This window comes from Schistocerca cancellata, chromosome 1 (genome assembly GCF_023864275.1).
Source record: "Schistocerca cancellata isolate TAMUIC-IGC-003103 chromosome 1, iqSchCanc2.1, whole genome shotgun sequence".
In the NCBI taxonomy this organism is placed as follows: domain Eukaryota; kingdom Metazoa; phylum Arthropoda; class Insecta; order Orthoptera; family Acrididae; genus Schistocerca; species Schistocerca cancellata.
Window position 1 is genome coordinate 71696453 of NC_064626.1, and position 17635 is coordinate 71714087.

The 17635-nt window shown below is 45.7% G+C and overlaps 1 protein-coding gene and 1 non-coding gene across 3 annotated transcripts in view; one reads left to right on the plus strand and one right to left on the minus strand.

Moving 5' to 3' along the window:
* Positions 1–1228: 1228 nt before the first annotated feature.
* The window catches only part of LOC126165243 (protein-tyrosine sulfotransferase-like), a 1037382-nt gene continuing 1020975 nt past the window's right edge, over positions 1229–17635 (minus strand). For both annotated transcript variants that reach the window (XM_049920304.1, XM_049920303.1), the window contains exon 10: positions 1229–2244. In XM_049920304.1, coding sequence (XP_049776261.1) covers positions 1872–2244 — 373 coding nt within the window. In that variant the 3' untranslated portion in view covers positions 1229–1871. The remainder of the gene's footprint in view (positions 2245–17635) is intronic.
* On the plus strand, positions 8800–8872 carry Trnaa-agc (transfer RNA alanine (anticodon AGC)). The gene has a single exon. It is a non-coding gene; the product is annotated as a tRNA-Ala (tRNA).

Sequence of the window (17635 nt, forward strand, 5' to 3'; positions counted from 1 at the left end):
TAATCTCACCCAGCCAGTCTATTGTTTTCAACATATGATCCATAAATAACATGAACAACAGTGGAGACAGGTTGCAGCCTTGTCTTACCCCTGAAACTACTCTGAACCATGAACTCAATTTACCGTCAACTCTAACTGCTGCCTGACTATCCATGTAAAGACCTTTAATTGCTTGCAAAAGTTTGCCGCCTATTCCATAATCTTGTAGAACAGACAATAACTTGCGTTAGAAGTAAAATAAAAAAATGGCTCTGAGCACTATGGGACTCAACATCTTAGGTCATAAGTTCCCTAGAACTTAGAACTACTTAAACCTAACTAACCTAAGGACATCACACACACCCATGCCCGAGGCAGGATTCGAACCTGCGACCGTAGCAGTCCCGCGGTTCCGGACTGCAGCGCCAGAACCGCTAGACCACCGCGGCCGGCGAAGTAAAATAAAGATAACCTAAAGTATACGGCTGTTGGTAAAGTTTATTGACCTGAAAAGTACGTACCAGCCGATGTTCCCTGGCCATTATGGACTGACAGAGACTCAGTTTTATTGTCGGGGCGATTCTCCACGACGCACGCGACATGCAGCGTCTCTCCGATCCCTGACTCCAGTGAAATTTGTGGGTGATAGTGTAAACATTTAGAAAGTACCATATATGTTTCCTCGGGAGATAGTGTCGTAACGTCATTCTGTGTGCATCCTCAGAATGTCAATGTCTCTTTTATGACAACGTGAATGAAGATATCGATTTCTTGAAACTAAAATCGGTGTTCCAACACTTTACCAGTACGACAGCATTTACGAAGGTTATGTTGAGCTAAATCTCCAAGAAACGTAGAGACTCGAGTCGGTTTTGTCTTCGAATAAAATTGAATGAAAAAAAAAATCATATTTAGTTCAAAAAGATGTTCAAATGCGTATGAAATCTTATGATATTTAACTGCTAAGGTCATTATTCCCTACGCTTACACACTACTTAACCTAAATTATCCTAAGGACAAGCACACACACCCATGCCCGAGGGAGGACTCGAACCTCCGCCGGGACCAGCCGCACAGTCCATGACTGCAGCGCCCCAGACCGCTCGGCTAATCCCGCGCGGCCATACTTAGTTGCTTTGTTACTGCCGAGGAATAAGACACAAAATTTTTGACATCCTATTTTTCTGTTCTGAGATGGGCTTATCTTCTGTTGGAAAACGAGTAGAAACAGGTATTCATAGACACACAATTTTTATTTATTTACAAAGACAACTCCAGACTGTCATTTGATTCTGCTCATATCGAACACGAAGTTTCGTGTCCATTACAAATAAAAAAAAATGCAGTATTCAACACAGTTAAAGCTAAATTTATTCTTCGCCTGGCGCAACACAAAAGAAAGTCTTTCTTTCTTTCTTTCTTCAACGAGCTTACACAGATACCAACTAAATCAGTCAAACAAACAAATTGTGACATGTATGTTATACAGAGACTATTTCTAGTATTTCTAGTCATGAACAAAACGAAACAAACCAGTTAATGCTTGCAACTATAACGTTACGTTTGAAACTAAATCCAAATAAACGAAAAGATGTCGACTGTCAAAGTGTCACGGGTACGAGAAGTCTCAAAGACTTGCCGTACGCACACCTCTTGGCACGTGCAGAAAAACAGCAGATAGCTTCGTCTCATTCACAGAGCACAGCCCCGCGTTTCGTCCACGTTCGAGGGAACTTCCGAAGACTTGTGATGGGTGGCGTATAGAACACGGCTACAACTGGGGCGACACAACTTCATTTCGGTCTTCTGGAAGAGCTTTCCACTGACGCACACGAGCTGAGAGATCTGTGAGAGGTAGGCCGGGCTGTCCGGTGCCGAGCGACCGGCGTTCATCACGAAGCCCGCGCGGGCGCCGGCGCGGGGGCGGCGGGCGCCGGGGGCGGCTCGGAGGCGGCTGCGGCGGGGGCGGGCCCCGCGTCGTCCACGTCTGCGGGGGCGTGGAAGGAGCGCTGCGGGCTGAGCAGCGAGCGCGCCCGGTCCTCCCAGAGCCGGCCGTCGGCGCGGATGCGGTTCGTGTTGTCGGCGACGGCGGCGTCGGGGCTGCCGTAGGCGGGCGGGTTGGCGTACGGGTCGTAGCCCAGCACCGACAGCATGGGCGCGATCTCCGCCATGTCGCGCACCACGTCCTCCGGGATCTGGCCCACCCACTTGGTCAGCGCCTCCAGGTTCACCGGCTTGATCACCTGGTCAGACGACCGCTCCACCCTGCACGCACAGACACGTGAAAAACATGGGCAGGACACGTCAGCAGATGCAGTCACTGAAGCACTTGTAAGGAACACCTACGTTAAGTTCAAATTCTGGCATGTATCGAAAGGAAAACTGAGTATTTCTTAAGTAACTGTCAATTTCCAGAATGAGATTTTCACTCTGCAGCGGAGTGTGCGCTGATATGAAACTTCCTGGCTGATGAAAGCTACGCGCCGGACCGAGACTCGAACTCGGACTGGTTCAAATGCCACTGAACACTACGGGACTTAACTTCTGAGGTCATCAGTCCCCTAGAACGTAGAACCACTTAAACCTAACTAACCTAAGAACATCACACACATCCATACCCGAGGAAGGATTCGAACCTGCGACCGTAGCAGTCATTCGGTTCCAGACTGTAGCGCCTAGATCCGCTCGGGCACCCCAGCCGGCTCGAACTCGGGACCTTTGCCTTTCACAGGCAAGTGCTCTACCAACTGAGCTACCCAAGCACGGCTCACGCCCCGACCTCACAGTTTTGGTGGAGCACTTGCTCGCGAAAGGCAAAGGTCCCGAGTTCGAGTCTCGGTCCGGCACACAGTTTTAATCTGCCAGGAAGTTTCAGCTATCAATTTGTCTTCGAAGAGATAAAGACATCAGACAGGTCATCTGACGTTGCACTTCATAATAGAAGCAAGACATTAGATAAATCAAGATTCTTTCATAGAATTTCTCAACGAAAAGAAAAGTTGTCGAAAAAATAGGCTTGAGCTACATGGGAAGAGAGGTAATCAATATATGACGGGCGTCAAGTAAGTAAAGCAACACAGGTTTTCTCAGACAATTTCAAATGAAAAAATGTGGAATTTGCTGTGAGAAATCGGGCGACACTCCCGCTCCAGGACTTCAGTTTCACGAAGTTCCGATAAGCAGCAGCCCTAAACGAAGCCTAACAAATGGCGTCTGTAACGGAGGTACGTTCCAAGCAGAAAGCTGTCACTGAGCTTCGCTTGGTCCAAAACCAGAGCATCGCAGGTATTCACAGGCGCTTGAACAGTGTCCTACGAAGATCTAGCAGTGAAAAAAAGTACGGTGCGTCGTTGGCCGAGGAGTCTGTCATCATCGCAACCTCACCCATCTCCCATGTGCCGGACGGCCGATTGACAAGGAATGAGGAGGCTCTTTTCAGAATCGGCGTCAAATGGAATACGTGGAAAACACTGACTAGAAAAAGGCAGAGGCTGATGGGGTAGGGTAATGGGACATAAGTAATAAATGTTTAAAACATTTGTAGACTGTGCAACAATGACTTCGATAACCGCACAATTCACGCAAAAACGGCCACGGACTACACTACTGGCCATTAAAATTGCTACACCAAGAATAAATGCAGATGATAAACGGGTATTCATTGCACAAATATGTCATACTAGAACTGACATTTTCACGCAATTTGGGTGCATAGATCCTGAGAAATCAGTATCCAGAACAACCACCTCTGGCCGTAATAACGGCCTTGATACGCCTGGGCATTGAGTCAAACAGAGCTTGGATGGCGTGTACAGGTACAGCAGCTTCAACACGATACCACAGTACATCTTGAGTACTGACTGCCGTATTGTGACGAGTCAGTTGCTCGGCCACCACTGACCAGACGTTTTCAGTTGGTGAGAGATTTGGAGAATGTGCTGGCCAGGGCAGCAGTCGAACATTTTCTGTATCTAGAAAGGCCCGCACATGACCTGCAACATGCGGTCGTGCATTATCCTGCTGAAATGTAGGGTTTCGCAGGGATCGAATGAAGGGTAGAGCCACGGGTCGTAACACATCTGAAATGTAACGTCCACTGTTCAAAGTGCCGTCAATGCGAACAAGAGGTGACCGAGACGTGTAACCAATGGGCGGTTGATACGCCAGTATGGCGATGACGAATACACGCTTCCAATGTGCGTTCACCGCGATGTCGCCAAACACGGATGCGACCATCATGATGCTGTAAACAGAACCTGGATTCATCCGAAAAAAATGACGTTTTGCCATTCGTGCACCCATATTCGTCATTGAGTACATCATCGCAGGCGCTCCTGTCTGTGATGCAGCGTCAAGGGTAACCGCAGCCATGATCTCCGAGCTGATAGTTCATGCTGCCGCAAACGTCGTCGAACTGTTCGTGCAGATGGTTGTTGCCTTGCTAACGTCCCCATCTGTTGACTCAGGGATCGAGACGTGCCTGCACGATCCGTTAGAGCGATGCGGATAAGATGCCTGTCATCGTGACTGCTTGTGGTACGAGGCCGTTGGGTCCAGCACGGCGTTCCGTATTACCCTCCTGAACCCACTGATTCCATATTCTGCTAACAGTCATTGGATATCGACCAACGCGAGCAGCAATGTCGCGATACGACAAACCGCAATCGCGATAGGCTACAATCCGACCTTTATCAAAGTCGGAAACGTGATGGTACGCATTTCTCCTCCTTTACACGAGGCACCACAACAACGTTTCACCAGGCAAAGCCGGTCAACTGCTGTTTGTGTATGAGAAATCGGTTGGAAACTTTCCTCATGTCAGCACGTTGTAGGTGTCGCCACCGGCTTCAACCTTGTGTGAATGCTCTGAAAAGCTCATCATTTGCATATCACAGCATCGGCTTCTTGTCGGTTAAATTTCACGTCTGTAGCACGTCATCTTCGTGGTGATGCAATTTTAATGGCCAGTAGTGTGAATCAAGATACTTCCACAGAATTTGTCAACGCAAAAAAATTTTCTCCAAAAAAGTAGGCTTCAGCTACAAGGCAAGAAAGGTAATCAATGTACGACGGCCGTTAAGTAAGTAAAGCAACACATCTTTCTTCAAGACAATTTCGATTGAAAAAATGCGGAATTTGCTGTGGAAAATCGTGCAACTTTCTTGCTCCAGGCCCTATAGTTTCACAAAGTTACGATAAGCGGCGGCGCTAAACGTAGCCTTCGAAATAGCGTCTGTAACGGAGGTACGTTTCAAGCAAACCAGAGCATCGCAGGTATTCACTGCCGCTTGAAAAATGTCTACGAAGATCTAGCAGTGAAGAAAGGCACGATGAATCGTTGGCCGAGGGGTCTGTCATCATCGCAACCTCACCCATCTTCCATGTGCCGGCCATTCGACTGACAAGGAATGAGGAGACTCTACGCAGAGTCGGCGTCAAAAGGAATACGTGGAAAACATCGACCCGAAGAAGGGAGAGGGTGACGGTACAGGGTAATGGGACATGAGTAACAAATTTTTAAAACATTCGTAGACTGTGGAACAACGAGTTCGATAACCACACAAGTCACGTAAAATCGGCTACGGGCTACGTTGCGCATCACAGAACACTCTTTGTTGTTACACGCACTATGAAATTTACTGTGGTATCACAGCGAACTGTGGACACGGAGGTGCGATACAGGGTGAACCACCTAAAACTTGCACTGCAAATACAGGGTGTGGTAGATAAGTAATGAGACTGGCCGCCGCGCGGCGCCCCAGTCGCTCGCAGGGCGGTCTCCACCTGTACGTCACGTGGTGGGGGATCTGAGCTAACAATAGAACCGGTTCGCAGTCGCGTCGGAGCTCTGGTGCAGTGAGGGTCTAGCTTCGCGTATTACGTTGTTTGTGTGCCCGTGACACTTGTGAAAACGCTGAAGATGGATCGCTCGATAGAACAGCGGTATGCAGTCAAATTTTGCTTTCGGTTGGGCAAAACTGCTTCGGAAACTTTTGCTATGATTACGGAGGCCTACAAAGAAGACTCCCTATCAAGAGCTCAAGTGTTCCGGTGGTTTAATGAATTTAAAAACGGGAGGGAATCCGTTGAAGACATGGAACGATCTGGACGCCCTTCAACGAGTCGTGTGGATGAAACGGTGGCCAAAGTGAAAGAACTCCTGGACTCCGACCGTCGTTTAAGTCTCAAAATGATCGCCGATGAGGTCTCCGTGAATAAATTTACGGTTCACCAAATTGTTACGCAAGATTTGATGATGAGGAAAGTTTGCGCAAAATTGGTTCCCCGAGTGCTCACCGCCGAACAAAAGCAACAACGAGTGGACGTTTGCCGTGAGATGTTGAATGATTTGGAAAATAATCCACACTTTTTAGACAACGTAGGAACAGGCGACGAATCGTGGACATTCCAGTACGACCCGGAGACGAAAGCCCAGAGCTCAGAGTGGCATACACCGGCATCCCCGCAGCCGAAGAAAGCAAGAATTTCAAAGTCCCGCATCAAGACAATGCTGATTGTGTTTTTCGACAAGCGGGGGTTAATTCACAAAGAGTTTGTCCCTCAGGGGAAGACTGTCAATGCCGAATTCTACAAAGAAGTCCTTCAGCGATTGCACAGAGCCGTCAAACGGAAGCGACAGGACCTTGCTCAACGCTGGCGTCTCCACCACGACAACGCTCCGGCGCACACAGCGTTCCTCGTGACCTCCTACTTGACCCGAATTGGAGTTGAAGTTTTGCCACAGCCACCATACAGCCCTGACTTGGGTCCTCCTGATTTCTTCCTATTTCCGAAGGTCAAAAGATGCCTGAAGGGTCATCGTTTCGACGATATTCCGAACATCCAACGTGCTGTCACGAAGGCACTAACTGGGATAACTCAAACGGACTACAGTGGGGCCTATGAAGCTTGTAAAACGCGCTGGCAACGTTGTGTCGACGCCCAAGGCGAGTACTTTGAAGAATATTAAAGTTTTGTACAAATTGGATCAATAAATTTGTTTTTCTAGACTGAGTCTCATTACTTATCTACCACACCCTGTATTCCGGAAATGGGAAGTGCTATTGATGTGTAGTTTCACAGAATGAATTGGTAATAGTCAGTGAGCCGTGGCTGGCTCATGCTTTGCGTTGGATTAAACCTTGGTTGCTATTCTGTGTCACGTCTCCCGAAGTTATCGCGATTATGCTTTTATCCTATCTCTCCGCAGGTGGCAGCAGTGGTGTGTATCGATTTTCACCCATTTTTGGCCTGGCGCTCATAGTTTCCGGCTGGGCTGTGTGCGGGAATCGGTCGGTTGGCGTGGAGCAGCGAGGTAATCCCAGCGGCGCGTAGTTTGGCCGGGCCAGCTGGAGGCCTGGAAGCGGTGTCAGAGTGTGTGCTGCTGTTCCCATTGCTGCGGGGTTTGTGGCTCACCGACTCTGGACATGGAAGTTGAGTTTTGACTTAATCTATCAGTAAGCAATGACTGTTCACATTGTGCTGTTTGAAGTTCGTTGCCGCCTGTCGTGATTTTCCCGTGAGCAACAACGTATGTTTTCAAGTTGACAAATTTTAGTCACCCTCCGGTGGAGTTTAACTGTACTTGGTTATTTTGAATTGAAGTGCACCAGCGGAATCTTCTGCCTTGTGGCCATTCACGTTCCGGTTACCTGCCCTCGCTGCTGACGTAAATTCAAGCAGTGTATTTTCTTCATCGTCATGTCGCTGTCCAGCACAGTGTGTAGTTTGACATCTCAATGTATAATTGGTTGTGGGCGCCAATACCTCCTTATACGTTGTTCCAATGTAGTCCCCGTTGTGTGCTGGTTGGCTGAAGCGGAGGTTATCTTGTTGGTGGGTCCGTTGACTGTCTGTCGGTTGGGTTGTCGTCGGATCGACAATGGTTGGGCCGACTGCCTGTCTCACCTAAGCGAGCGTTAGTTTCTGAATTCCAGCCGACCCTCGGAAACTTCTGAGCGCCATTGGGTGTACTGCCTTTTCTTATTTGTTCTTGTTGTTTGTACTTGTATCGCTTCTAGCCGATTTGTAGACTAAGGTTGTTTTGCCCTTAAGGCGTCAGACGGTTTGGGCCTTCAGACTAATTTGAGAATTTTTTTACGTAAAGCCTTTGGCACTTTTCTTAAAATTAATGTTATTGAGTATTAAGTATTGGGCCTTCGGCCGATTTTGAATTTAAGTTGCTTTGCTCTTAAAATGTCAGATTCTTTGGACCTTCAGCCTAATTAAGGAACTGTTTTAAGATAAGGCTTTGCCTTTTAAATTTCTGATTTTGGTTGAGCTTTAAGTTATTGGCTTTCAGCCGTTTTTAAATTAAAGTGGTCTTGCCCTTAAGGTATGAGATTGTACGGCGCATTCAGCCACTAATTAAGTTCCAAGACTAAAGCTTTTTTTTCTCTTTTAATATTTGCCCAAATAAAAGGTTGTATGTTCGAGTGTAACTGACAGCCGCTTATTTTGGCCCCTTTCCACAAATTAAATTACCTATCCTGTCCTGCGTGTTTAGGAGGGCGTCTCAGTCAGCGGCACTCACAGTAAGCCGATCACCAGATTGTAACAACACTTAGAAAGTTTATTTTTTGTGCATATATACACTTTTTTAAATGGAATAATGGCTATTGGAATTATCAGACTAAAAGTAGTGTAAATTAGAATGTCAGTGGTGTTTGCTGCAGGATTACAGAGCGACTCATTTACGAGATATTGTATTTTGAAACGTTCCCACACCGACACTACTTCAATATCTCTAGTAGTACCCACTAAAGAACGACATACACTAGTTGGCTGCATACACTAGTTACGTGGGTTCTGACCAGTAATGCTGCGGAGGTGTAATGGTCAACATATCTGCCTAGCAAGCAAGAAGACCCGGGTTCGAGTCCCGGTCGCAGCACAATTTTTAATTCACTTCTTCAGCTTCCAAAACGCCGGCACGGTAGCTCAGCGTGTTCGGTCAGAGGGTTAGCTGCCCTCTGTAATTAAAAAAAACTGAGTTAATCGATTAACAACGGACCTAAACGGATTTCTTACGACGTCCGCCCCGAGCAGATGCAACGAACAAAAGCGAACAAAATGAGATTAAGAAAACGTTATCGTAGATAAATTAGAGACTTAAATGTCTCAGGAGAAATTATTTAAGATCTATACGATCACATGCAGTACAGCACTTCCCCACTGCGTCCACTGCTGGGGTGCTACCCCAATGTAGGAGAGCCCTGGTAATAGTGACAATATAAGGGGAGAAGTGAATTGGAGTTTGTGTTGGGGAGGGCATTTGACCTGGGTAGTTCGGGCAGCTCTATTGATCATAATGGTGCGGTGGTGTAATGGTCAGCATATTTGTTTAGTAAGCAAGAAGACAACAAGATAAAGTGCTTTCTCTTCTCGCATCAAATAGTGAAGTATAGTAGTATAAAGTGTTTCTTCTTAGTGAAATCAGTGACACAAAGTGCTGCTTAGTGGAAAGTGCCAACTACTCATTATTATTATTATTATTATTATTAGATATTTTTTAAATGATTTTCTCTCTTCTTCAATTTAGGTATATTCTGTAGTATATGTAAAAAGAAAAGTTTCTTCCACTTCTGCTCCACCTATCATGGTGACGTTTCCTTCATACTGCTCCACTTAACAGTGTAACTAGAGGAGGAGATCAAACCAGAATACACAACGTGCCTGTGGCATTACAAGTGCATCACATACAGAAACATAAACTCAAAATCAATGCATCGGTGCCAAATATAAACTGTTATGCCTGTCCTGCAATGTCTACCCCCCTCAAAAAAAAAAAGACGACAAAAGGCCATGTAAAAGGGTTTAAGGAACAAACAATAAGAGAAAAACGAAAAAGGAAAATATAAAAACGAAAACATATAAAATGACAGTAATATTAACCATCACTAGGAATATAATAGATTAATAGAATAAAATGTCTTTTTTAAATAAATATATATGGTTACAAAAAAAAAAGGTTCAAGTGCCGCCCGCAGCACAAATTTTAATTGACTTCTTCAGCTTCCAACGTCATCGTAGTAACGAGATAGTTGACCGTCACAAGGTGTGCTCAAAATGATCACCGGCAGCGGCAATACACGCTTCCTGTCTACTGTGGAACGACTGCAACACACGTCCTAGCATTTGAGCGGAGATGTCCGAGCTGGCACGTCATCTCGGCTGTAGTTGGTATGTTCTTCTAGACAATGTCTTTCAGCTTTCCGAACACAAAAAAAAGGCTACAGGCGTCATATCCGGCGCCGTGGTACAGGTCCTCTGCATCGAATCCAACAATTTGGAAGGAATTCTTGAAGATATGCTTCAGTACTTCCTGCACTATGGACTGGACAGCCATCACGGTGGTACCAGAGGTTCCTTCCAGTGTCTGTGAAAGATGGTCTCTTAGGAGGCTGCGATACTTGATCGTGTTCAGTATTCCGTCTATGAAAAATGGATCTAAGAGCTGGTGGTCCACAATCCCACACCACCCGTTTACACTGCATGGACACTGTCGTTTCACCTGATGAAACCGACAGGGAATGTTAACAGAACAAGCGCTTTACCTTGCCATGATTGGTAAATGTGGCTTCATCACTAAACAAGACAAGATATATCTGTCTTAATGCCCATGCACAGAAATTAATAGGCTTATCATAATTATTTCCATGTAACTCTTGATAAAAATGGTTCAAATGGCTCTGAGCACTATGGGACTTAACATCTATGGTCATCAGTTCCCTAGAACTTAGAACTACTTAAACCTAACTAACCTAAGGACAGCACACAACACCCAGCCATCACGAGGCAGAGAAAATCCTTGACCCCGCCGGGAATCGAACCCGGGAACCCGGGCGTGGGAAGCGAGAACGCTACCGCACGACCACGAGATGCGGGCAGCTCTTGATAGAGAGAGATGAGTTAAGGATGGAACCTATGTCGATGGAGAATGTGTAAGGCACTTGCCTGCCTCATGCCGCTTCCTCGTCCGATTGTGTGGCAACGAACGTGCGAATCAACTGCAACAGCAGCAATAACATTAATTTCCCCCGCTTATGTCGTCACTTCTTTCCTTCTGTTACGTTCTCCAGATATTACACTACCACCTTCAAGTAACTGGTTGTAGAGATTGATAAATAACTGCCCAGGTTGTAGACGTGGGGTATCTTGCCGCATAGGCCGTACAAGAACCAACTGCATCCTACAACTACACTATCCATACACCATGAACTTGTCGGCTTTTTCCCGATTGGTAAATCCCACCGTCCACTCACAACGTACGGACTAGCAAGTCGCACTGCACTCAAGAAATGCGCAAGCACACTGTAAGCAGGCATAACAACATCGTACCTAGCAACTACGCAGGTCGAATGGCACAAACACGTGTACGTGTGGAAACTTTGCAGAACACAATAGCTCGTAAACGTCTCGCACTATAGTCCTGCAGCGAACACCAGTGACATTCTAAATTAACCTATCTTTCGTTTGTTACAAAAATACACTTTCTAAGTATTATTACAGTCTATTAATTGGCTAAAAATACGAGCCTATGACTATCAGTCTGTAGTGGACTGACAAGACAGCCAGTCCACAGTGACGGGTAACCGAAAGGCACGCGTTTAATTCACGCAGGCTTGCTTAAGTCTGAAACAGCATACGTAATAAATGCTATAAGGAAAAGTACGTAGCTGCTGGAATACTTAACTTTAATCCATCATTTATATACAGCATTCTTGATGATACAAGTGTGAATCTCTCTTGAAATGGTTAATGGCGCCTTGCTAGGTCGTAGCCATGGACTTAGCTGAAGGCTATTCTAACTGTCTCTCGGCAAATGAGAGAAAGGCTTCGTCAGTGTAGTCGCTAGCAAAGTCGTCGTACAACTGGGACGCGTCCTAGTACGTCTCTCTAGACCTGCCGTGTGGTGGCGCTCGGTCTGCAATTACTGACAGTGGCGACACGCGGGTCCGACATGTACTAACGGACCGCGGCCGATTTAAAACTACCACCTAGCAAGTGTGGTGTCTGGCGGTGACACCACACAGTCCAATCTGTGAAATCGCACATCAATAGTACTTTCCATTTCCGCACTATTTGCGGTCCATCCTGTACATGTACAGCAACCAACCACCCGTGTACAGTAGCGGATGCACCAGCAGGCACACACGACTGGCGCTCAATGGAAGAGCACTCTCTTCGCGGAATAGCGCCCGTGTAGTCTGCTAAGTGACAGCAGACGTGTTTTGATTTGCCGAGGAGTCACAACCGGTTTTCTCCCACCAAACAGGTCTGCCCGGGATACCTTCGGATGAGGCAATGTATATGGACGGGATGGCGAAGATTCTAACTACAACTGCGACTGCATCGGTCTCTAGGATAACTGATTTAAGAACCTTTTCGAAATACCAATGAACTAGTATCTCCTGGTTCGTCTCGCGATTGAACACCTAAGCCAGCGACAGCTACGTCAGTCTTCGAAATGGAACCTACACACAATGCCCCATCGCTTTCGACAGCCCACCTTTCGAAAATCATTGCCGCGCTACCAGCAGCTTAGCAATAGGAATGGTTATCGCGTCGTATGGTAGTCATAATCACTATTACTTCAGTTTACATGTTGTATAACGTCCCAGAGAAATACTTTTTCGCGTGGACACTACTTCCGCCTCACCACCAGGTATATCAATTTGATTCATTTCAGATGAGTTTTAACTTGGAATGTCAATTCATTGTATGTGACTATTTATTACTTACACACTGACATGTTTGCTACACTTTTGCTACATTCGAGGCGCAACTATTCGAAATATCAATTTTTTTCTTAATCTGTCTTTTGGAAACTGTATACAACACTATCATCTTCTCTTGCTACAAATTCGTTAAGAATTTGACTCGATGATCACGAGTTTGTCAGATAGTCAGTCACATGACGCGTGTGTCAGTCACAATATATCGTAATAACATGGAACGAGTGGATTTAAAGGTCTTAATTTTATCTGTATTCAAATATGATTGCATTGCGACCTTTTGGAGATGAGTTTACATATAGGAAATGAATATTTAGTTCGGTAATCAAAGTAGGAGTAAAATACTTTTGAATTAAATACTCAGCAAGTTTCTAAATAAAATTATTTCGTAATTTAACTTCGCTATCTGTCAGTTACTTCGTATCACTAGATTTTGGCAGCACCATTATTCACTATGTTTTGAGTTATTTTTTATAAAGCGTAATGAAGAACAAGTTTTCTTCCAGTATTGATTAATGGTAGTCATTGCTACGTACTTCTGAACTCTGGTAGATTGTGTGCACCAACATGTACGTGAGAATACATGCACTGTGATGCTGTTGTAAAAACACAACACCAGTTTTTATCTAAAAGAGGAACATGGATGAACACCACATACACGTTCGTGTAAAATTATATGCAGAATATAATTTCATTATTATTACAGGATTAATTAATCCAGAGATCAATTAATAGCAACATTTTGTTGTATTCCTGTTATCTTCTGCCAAGCACCTCTATTCGGTGTCTCCTCCTTATGTGTCCCGGGATGCTCCATTATTCCTCTGATGTGGTCATTCCAAGAACGCTGTGGTCTTCCTCGTTTACGTCTGCCAGGTGGTTTCCATTAAAAAATTATCTTTGGTCATCGAAGATCTGGCATTCTCAACAAATGTCCATATCAGTTTAGAGATTTTGTTTCATTCTATCAGTGTTTCATCTACCTTCATTCGCGCTCTCACTTCATCATTAATTTTCTTTTCGAGTCTTGATATTCTGGCACTCCTTCGTAAATAATGCATTTCCACAGTTGTTATTCTTCTTTTCAGATCAGCATTTAAAGTCCGTATTTCTGATTCAGAGCATAGAACAAATTCAACCATCGGCCTACCAGCTCTTTTCGTTCAGTTGTTACAGATGCTTTTGTCCCACCAGAAAAAATTCATACACCCTAATACTTTTCTGCTTTGTTGGATTCTGAATTTTATTTCCTATATTATTAGTCAATTAAAATAGAAGAGTCTTAACTTGCTGTTTTGTTTCTCATGACCTGCCGCAATATGTAGTGCAACAATCGTTCATTTTAATTGTTTACTAAGCTCTAAATGTTTTTACACTTTAAATTCTCATCAATATCCACAAACATAGTTCTTAAGGTTCTGCCTTACTACTTAATTCCTGCCTATGCGTTAGATTTACGATACCTGTTGCACATTTCGGTGCGCAGAATTGAAGACACAACAGTTTTTGTCACTGGAGGGTAGATGATGTGCAGAAAACCACTCGACTTTAAGTAATTATTTGCTATTTTATCTTTAGTTGTATGTCTGCTGACTGTAATACCTGTGCCTCACGCAATAAGAAATAATTCTGCTACATGTGTATTACATGAAAAGTTATTTACGGGTACACAAATGAGAAACAGCTGTGAACCTAAGGCTGCTATTACGAGAAGGAAATGCATATTTAAGAGATGGTTCCACGTGGACAACGTTCGCTGCCAGGTTGCGAAATACATGGAGGGAGGGTTGGCAGAATCAGGTTGCGCGAAACGCGATGCCTGCGCCGCGACGTCTGTCACTGCGGGGAGCTGTCAGCCGAGAGAAAAGAAGAAACAAAAGAGGAGCGGCTGCGCCAGTGCCCGGTGGCCATCGCGGGAGCATTGCAGCAGGGCAGCCCTGCAACAGGTGGAATGCAGCCGGCGGCCGCGGAGGGAAAAAAATTCTGCCCGCACAGCGCACCGAGTTTTCAGTCACACGTCAATCACCAGGGGGCCAGGGAGAGGGGTGAAGGAAGTAATTACTCGCGAATCCGTTACGATCCATTTGAGGCAACCTAAGCAGCGTTGGGACAGTTTGTACCCTCAAAATACACTTACGGAAATGGAAAATGATACACCATGCAGCGCCAGTCCGATATTTATCAAAATTTGTGGAGATATTGTAATGGTACTTGAATTACGTAACAATTACGGAAGCTCACCTGAACCTCTCGATACCAGCAATATTCTACTGTGTTTCTGTAAAGTAGTTAACATGTTTCTGAGACAACATTTACATTTGATTTCATTAATCTAGAGATACTTTGATACATCGATATGTTTATGTTGCAATGATATTATTTTTATGTGTATTCTTTCTTTTGTCACTATGACCTTTGATGTACTTGTAACTCTCATTTTTGGGCGCGTAACCGATTATTAGTTAGTTAGAGTTAGAGACTGAAAAGTCAAGTCTTGGACGTCATGTTGGAAAGAAGTACATTGTAGTGAGCTTATAAAATGTGAACTTTAACAGTGAGGAAGATGTTTTCAAATATGTTTTGTATTGTGAAGTGATGTTTTGTGTGTTACGTGATATTGCAACAAAAGCAATAAAACGGAAGTGTAACTTAAATTCGGAGTGCTGATTACTTTTTTTACATCACCATTGTCCTGCAAAAGTGTAATCTTCAAGAATGGTTTGTGAAACACATCTATAAAACTTTTGAATATAGCAGAATAAAACCTAGGCCTCTTTGCGTCCGAGCTTGGAATCACCACCACCTAGATTTTCGACGAAGGAGCCATGATTTTACAACGAGACTAGCGTGGGAAACACGAAAAGATGAGTGCCTAGTTTATTCATTATGACATGAAATGACTTTATTAACTGTGCTCTAATAACACCTGCCACATAATAACTATGTTATTGCCCGAAAATGCAGTATTTAGCAGCGTGAGCAACACCACAATCATTATTTAATTTTGACCTTTGTTGCGGTAGGGTTGTTAGAATGTTCACCATACAACAAGTGCTGATGTGTATCTTCAACATTAGTGTGATGTGTGACCCACACGGATAAGACTGCAACCTTATACCGGTTGGTTAGAATTAAACTGAAGCTCCTTATAGGGAGAGGTGAAGTGTGGGCTGTAGTTATCGCATGGCAGTATCCATTTAGGATGGGAAAAAAATTTGGCCAACAGGTGCAAATCTGGCGCTGTGAATGCAAGAAAGACGTATAGAAATGATTGCATATGTAATTGATTAGCAATGGAGCGTGGTTAGAAAATGTGAAACAAGTGAGACAGGCATAATACACTCCTGGAAATGGAAAAAAGAACACATTGACACCGGTGTGTCAGACCCACCATACTTGCTCCGGACACTGCGAGACGGCTGTACAAGCAATGATCACACGCACGGCACAGCGGACACACCAGGAACCGCGGTGTTGGCCGTCGAATGGCGCTAGCTGCGCAGCATTTGTGCACCGCCGCCGTCAGTGTCAGCCAGTTTGCCGTGGCATACGGAGCTCCATCGCAGTCTTTAACACTGGTAGCATGCCGCGACAGCGTGGACGTGAACCGTATGTGCAGTTGACGGACTTTGAACGAGGGCGTATAGTGGGCACGCGGAGGCCGGGTGGACGTACCGCCGAATTGCTCAACACGTGGGGCGTGAGGTCTCCACAGTACATCGATGTTGTCGCCAGTGGTCGGCGGAAGGTGCACGTGCCCGTCGACCTGGGACCGGACCGCAGCGACGCACGGATGCACGCCAAGACCGTAGGATCCTACGCAGTGCCGTAGGGGACCGCACCGCCACTTCCCAGCAAATTAGGGACACTGTTGCTCCTGGGGTATCGGCGAGGACCATTCGCAACTGTCTCCATGAAGCTGGGCTACGGTCCCGCACACCGTTAGGCCGTCTTCCGCTCACGCCCCAACATCGTGCAGCCCGCCTCCAGTGGTGTCGCGACAGGCGTGAATGGAGGGACGAATGGAGACGTGTCGTCTTCAGCGATGAGAGTCGCTTCTGCCTTGGTGCCAATGCTGGTCGTATGCGTGTTTGGCGCCGTGCAGGTGAGCGCCACAATCAGGACTGCATACGACCGAGGCACACAGGGCCAACACCCGGCATCATGGTGTGGGGAGCGATCTCCTACACTGGCTGTACACCACTGGTGATCGTCGAGGGGACACTGAATAGTGCACGGTACATCCAAACCGTCATCGAACCCATCGTTCTACCATTCCTAGACCGGCAAGGGAACTTGCTGTTCCAACAGGACAATGCACGTCCGCATGTATCCCGTGCCACCCAACGTGCTCTAGAAGGTGTAAGTCAACTAGCCTGGCCAGCAAGATCTCCGGATCTGTCCCCCATTGAGCATGTTTGGGACTGGATGAAGCGTCGTCTCACGCGGTCTGCACGTCCAGCACGAACGCTGGTCCAACTGAGGCGCCAGGTGGAAATGGCATGGCAAGCCGTTCCACAGGACTACATCCAGCATCTCTACGATCGTCTCCATGGGAGAATAGCAGCCTGCATTGCTGCGAAAGGTGGATATACACTGTACTAGTGCCGACATTGTGCATGCTCTGTTGCCTGTGTCTATGTGCCTGTGGTTCTGTCAGTGTGATCATGTGATGTATCTGACCCCAGGAATGTGTCAAAGTTTCCCCTTCCTGGGACAATGAATTCACGGTGTTCTTATTTCAATTTCCAAGAGTGTAGCATACAGCGTCAGATCTGCACCTGCTCGCCACAACGGGAACTAACTTGTTTTCCAGCATAAGTCGGTTCCGCATTGACGCATTAAAAAATCTCATCAAGTTTCGCTACCATCAGATAAATACGGACCACACTAGACCTCCATGAGTACCTGCAATTTAA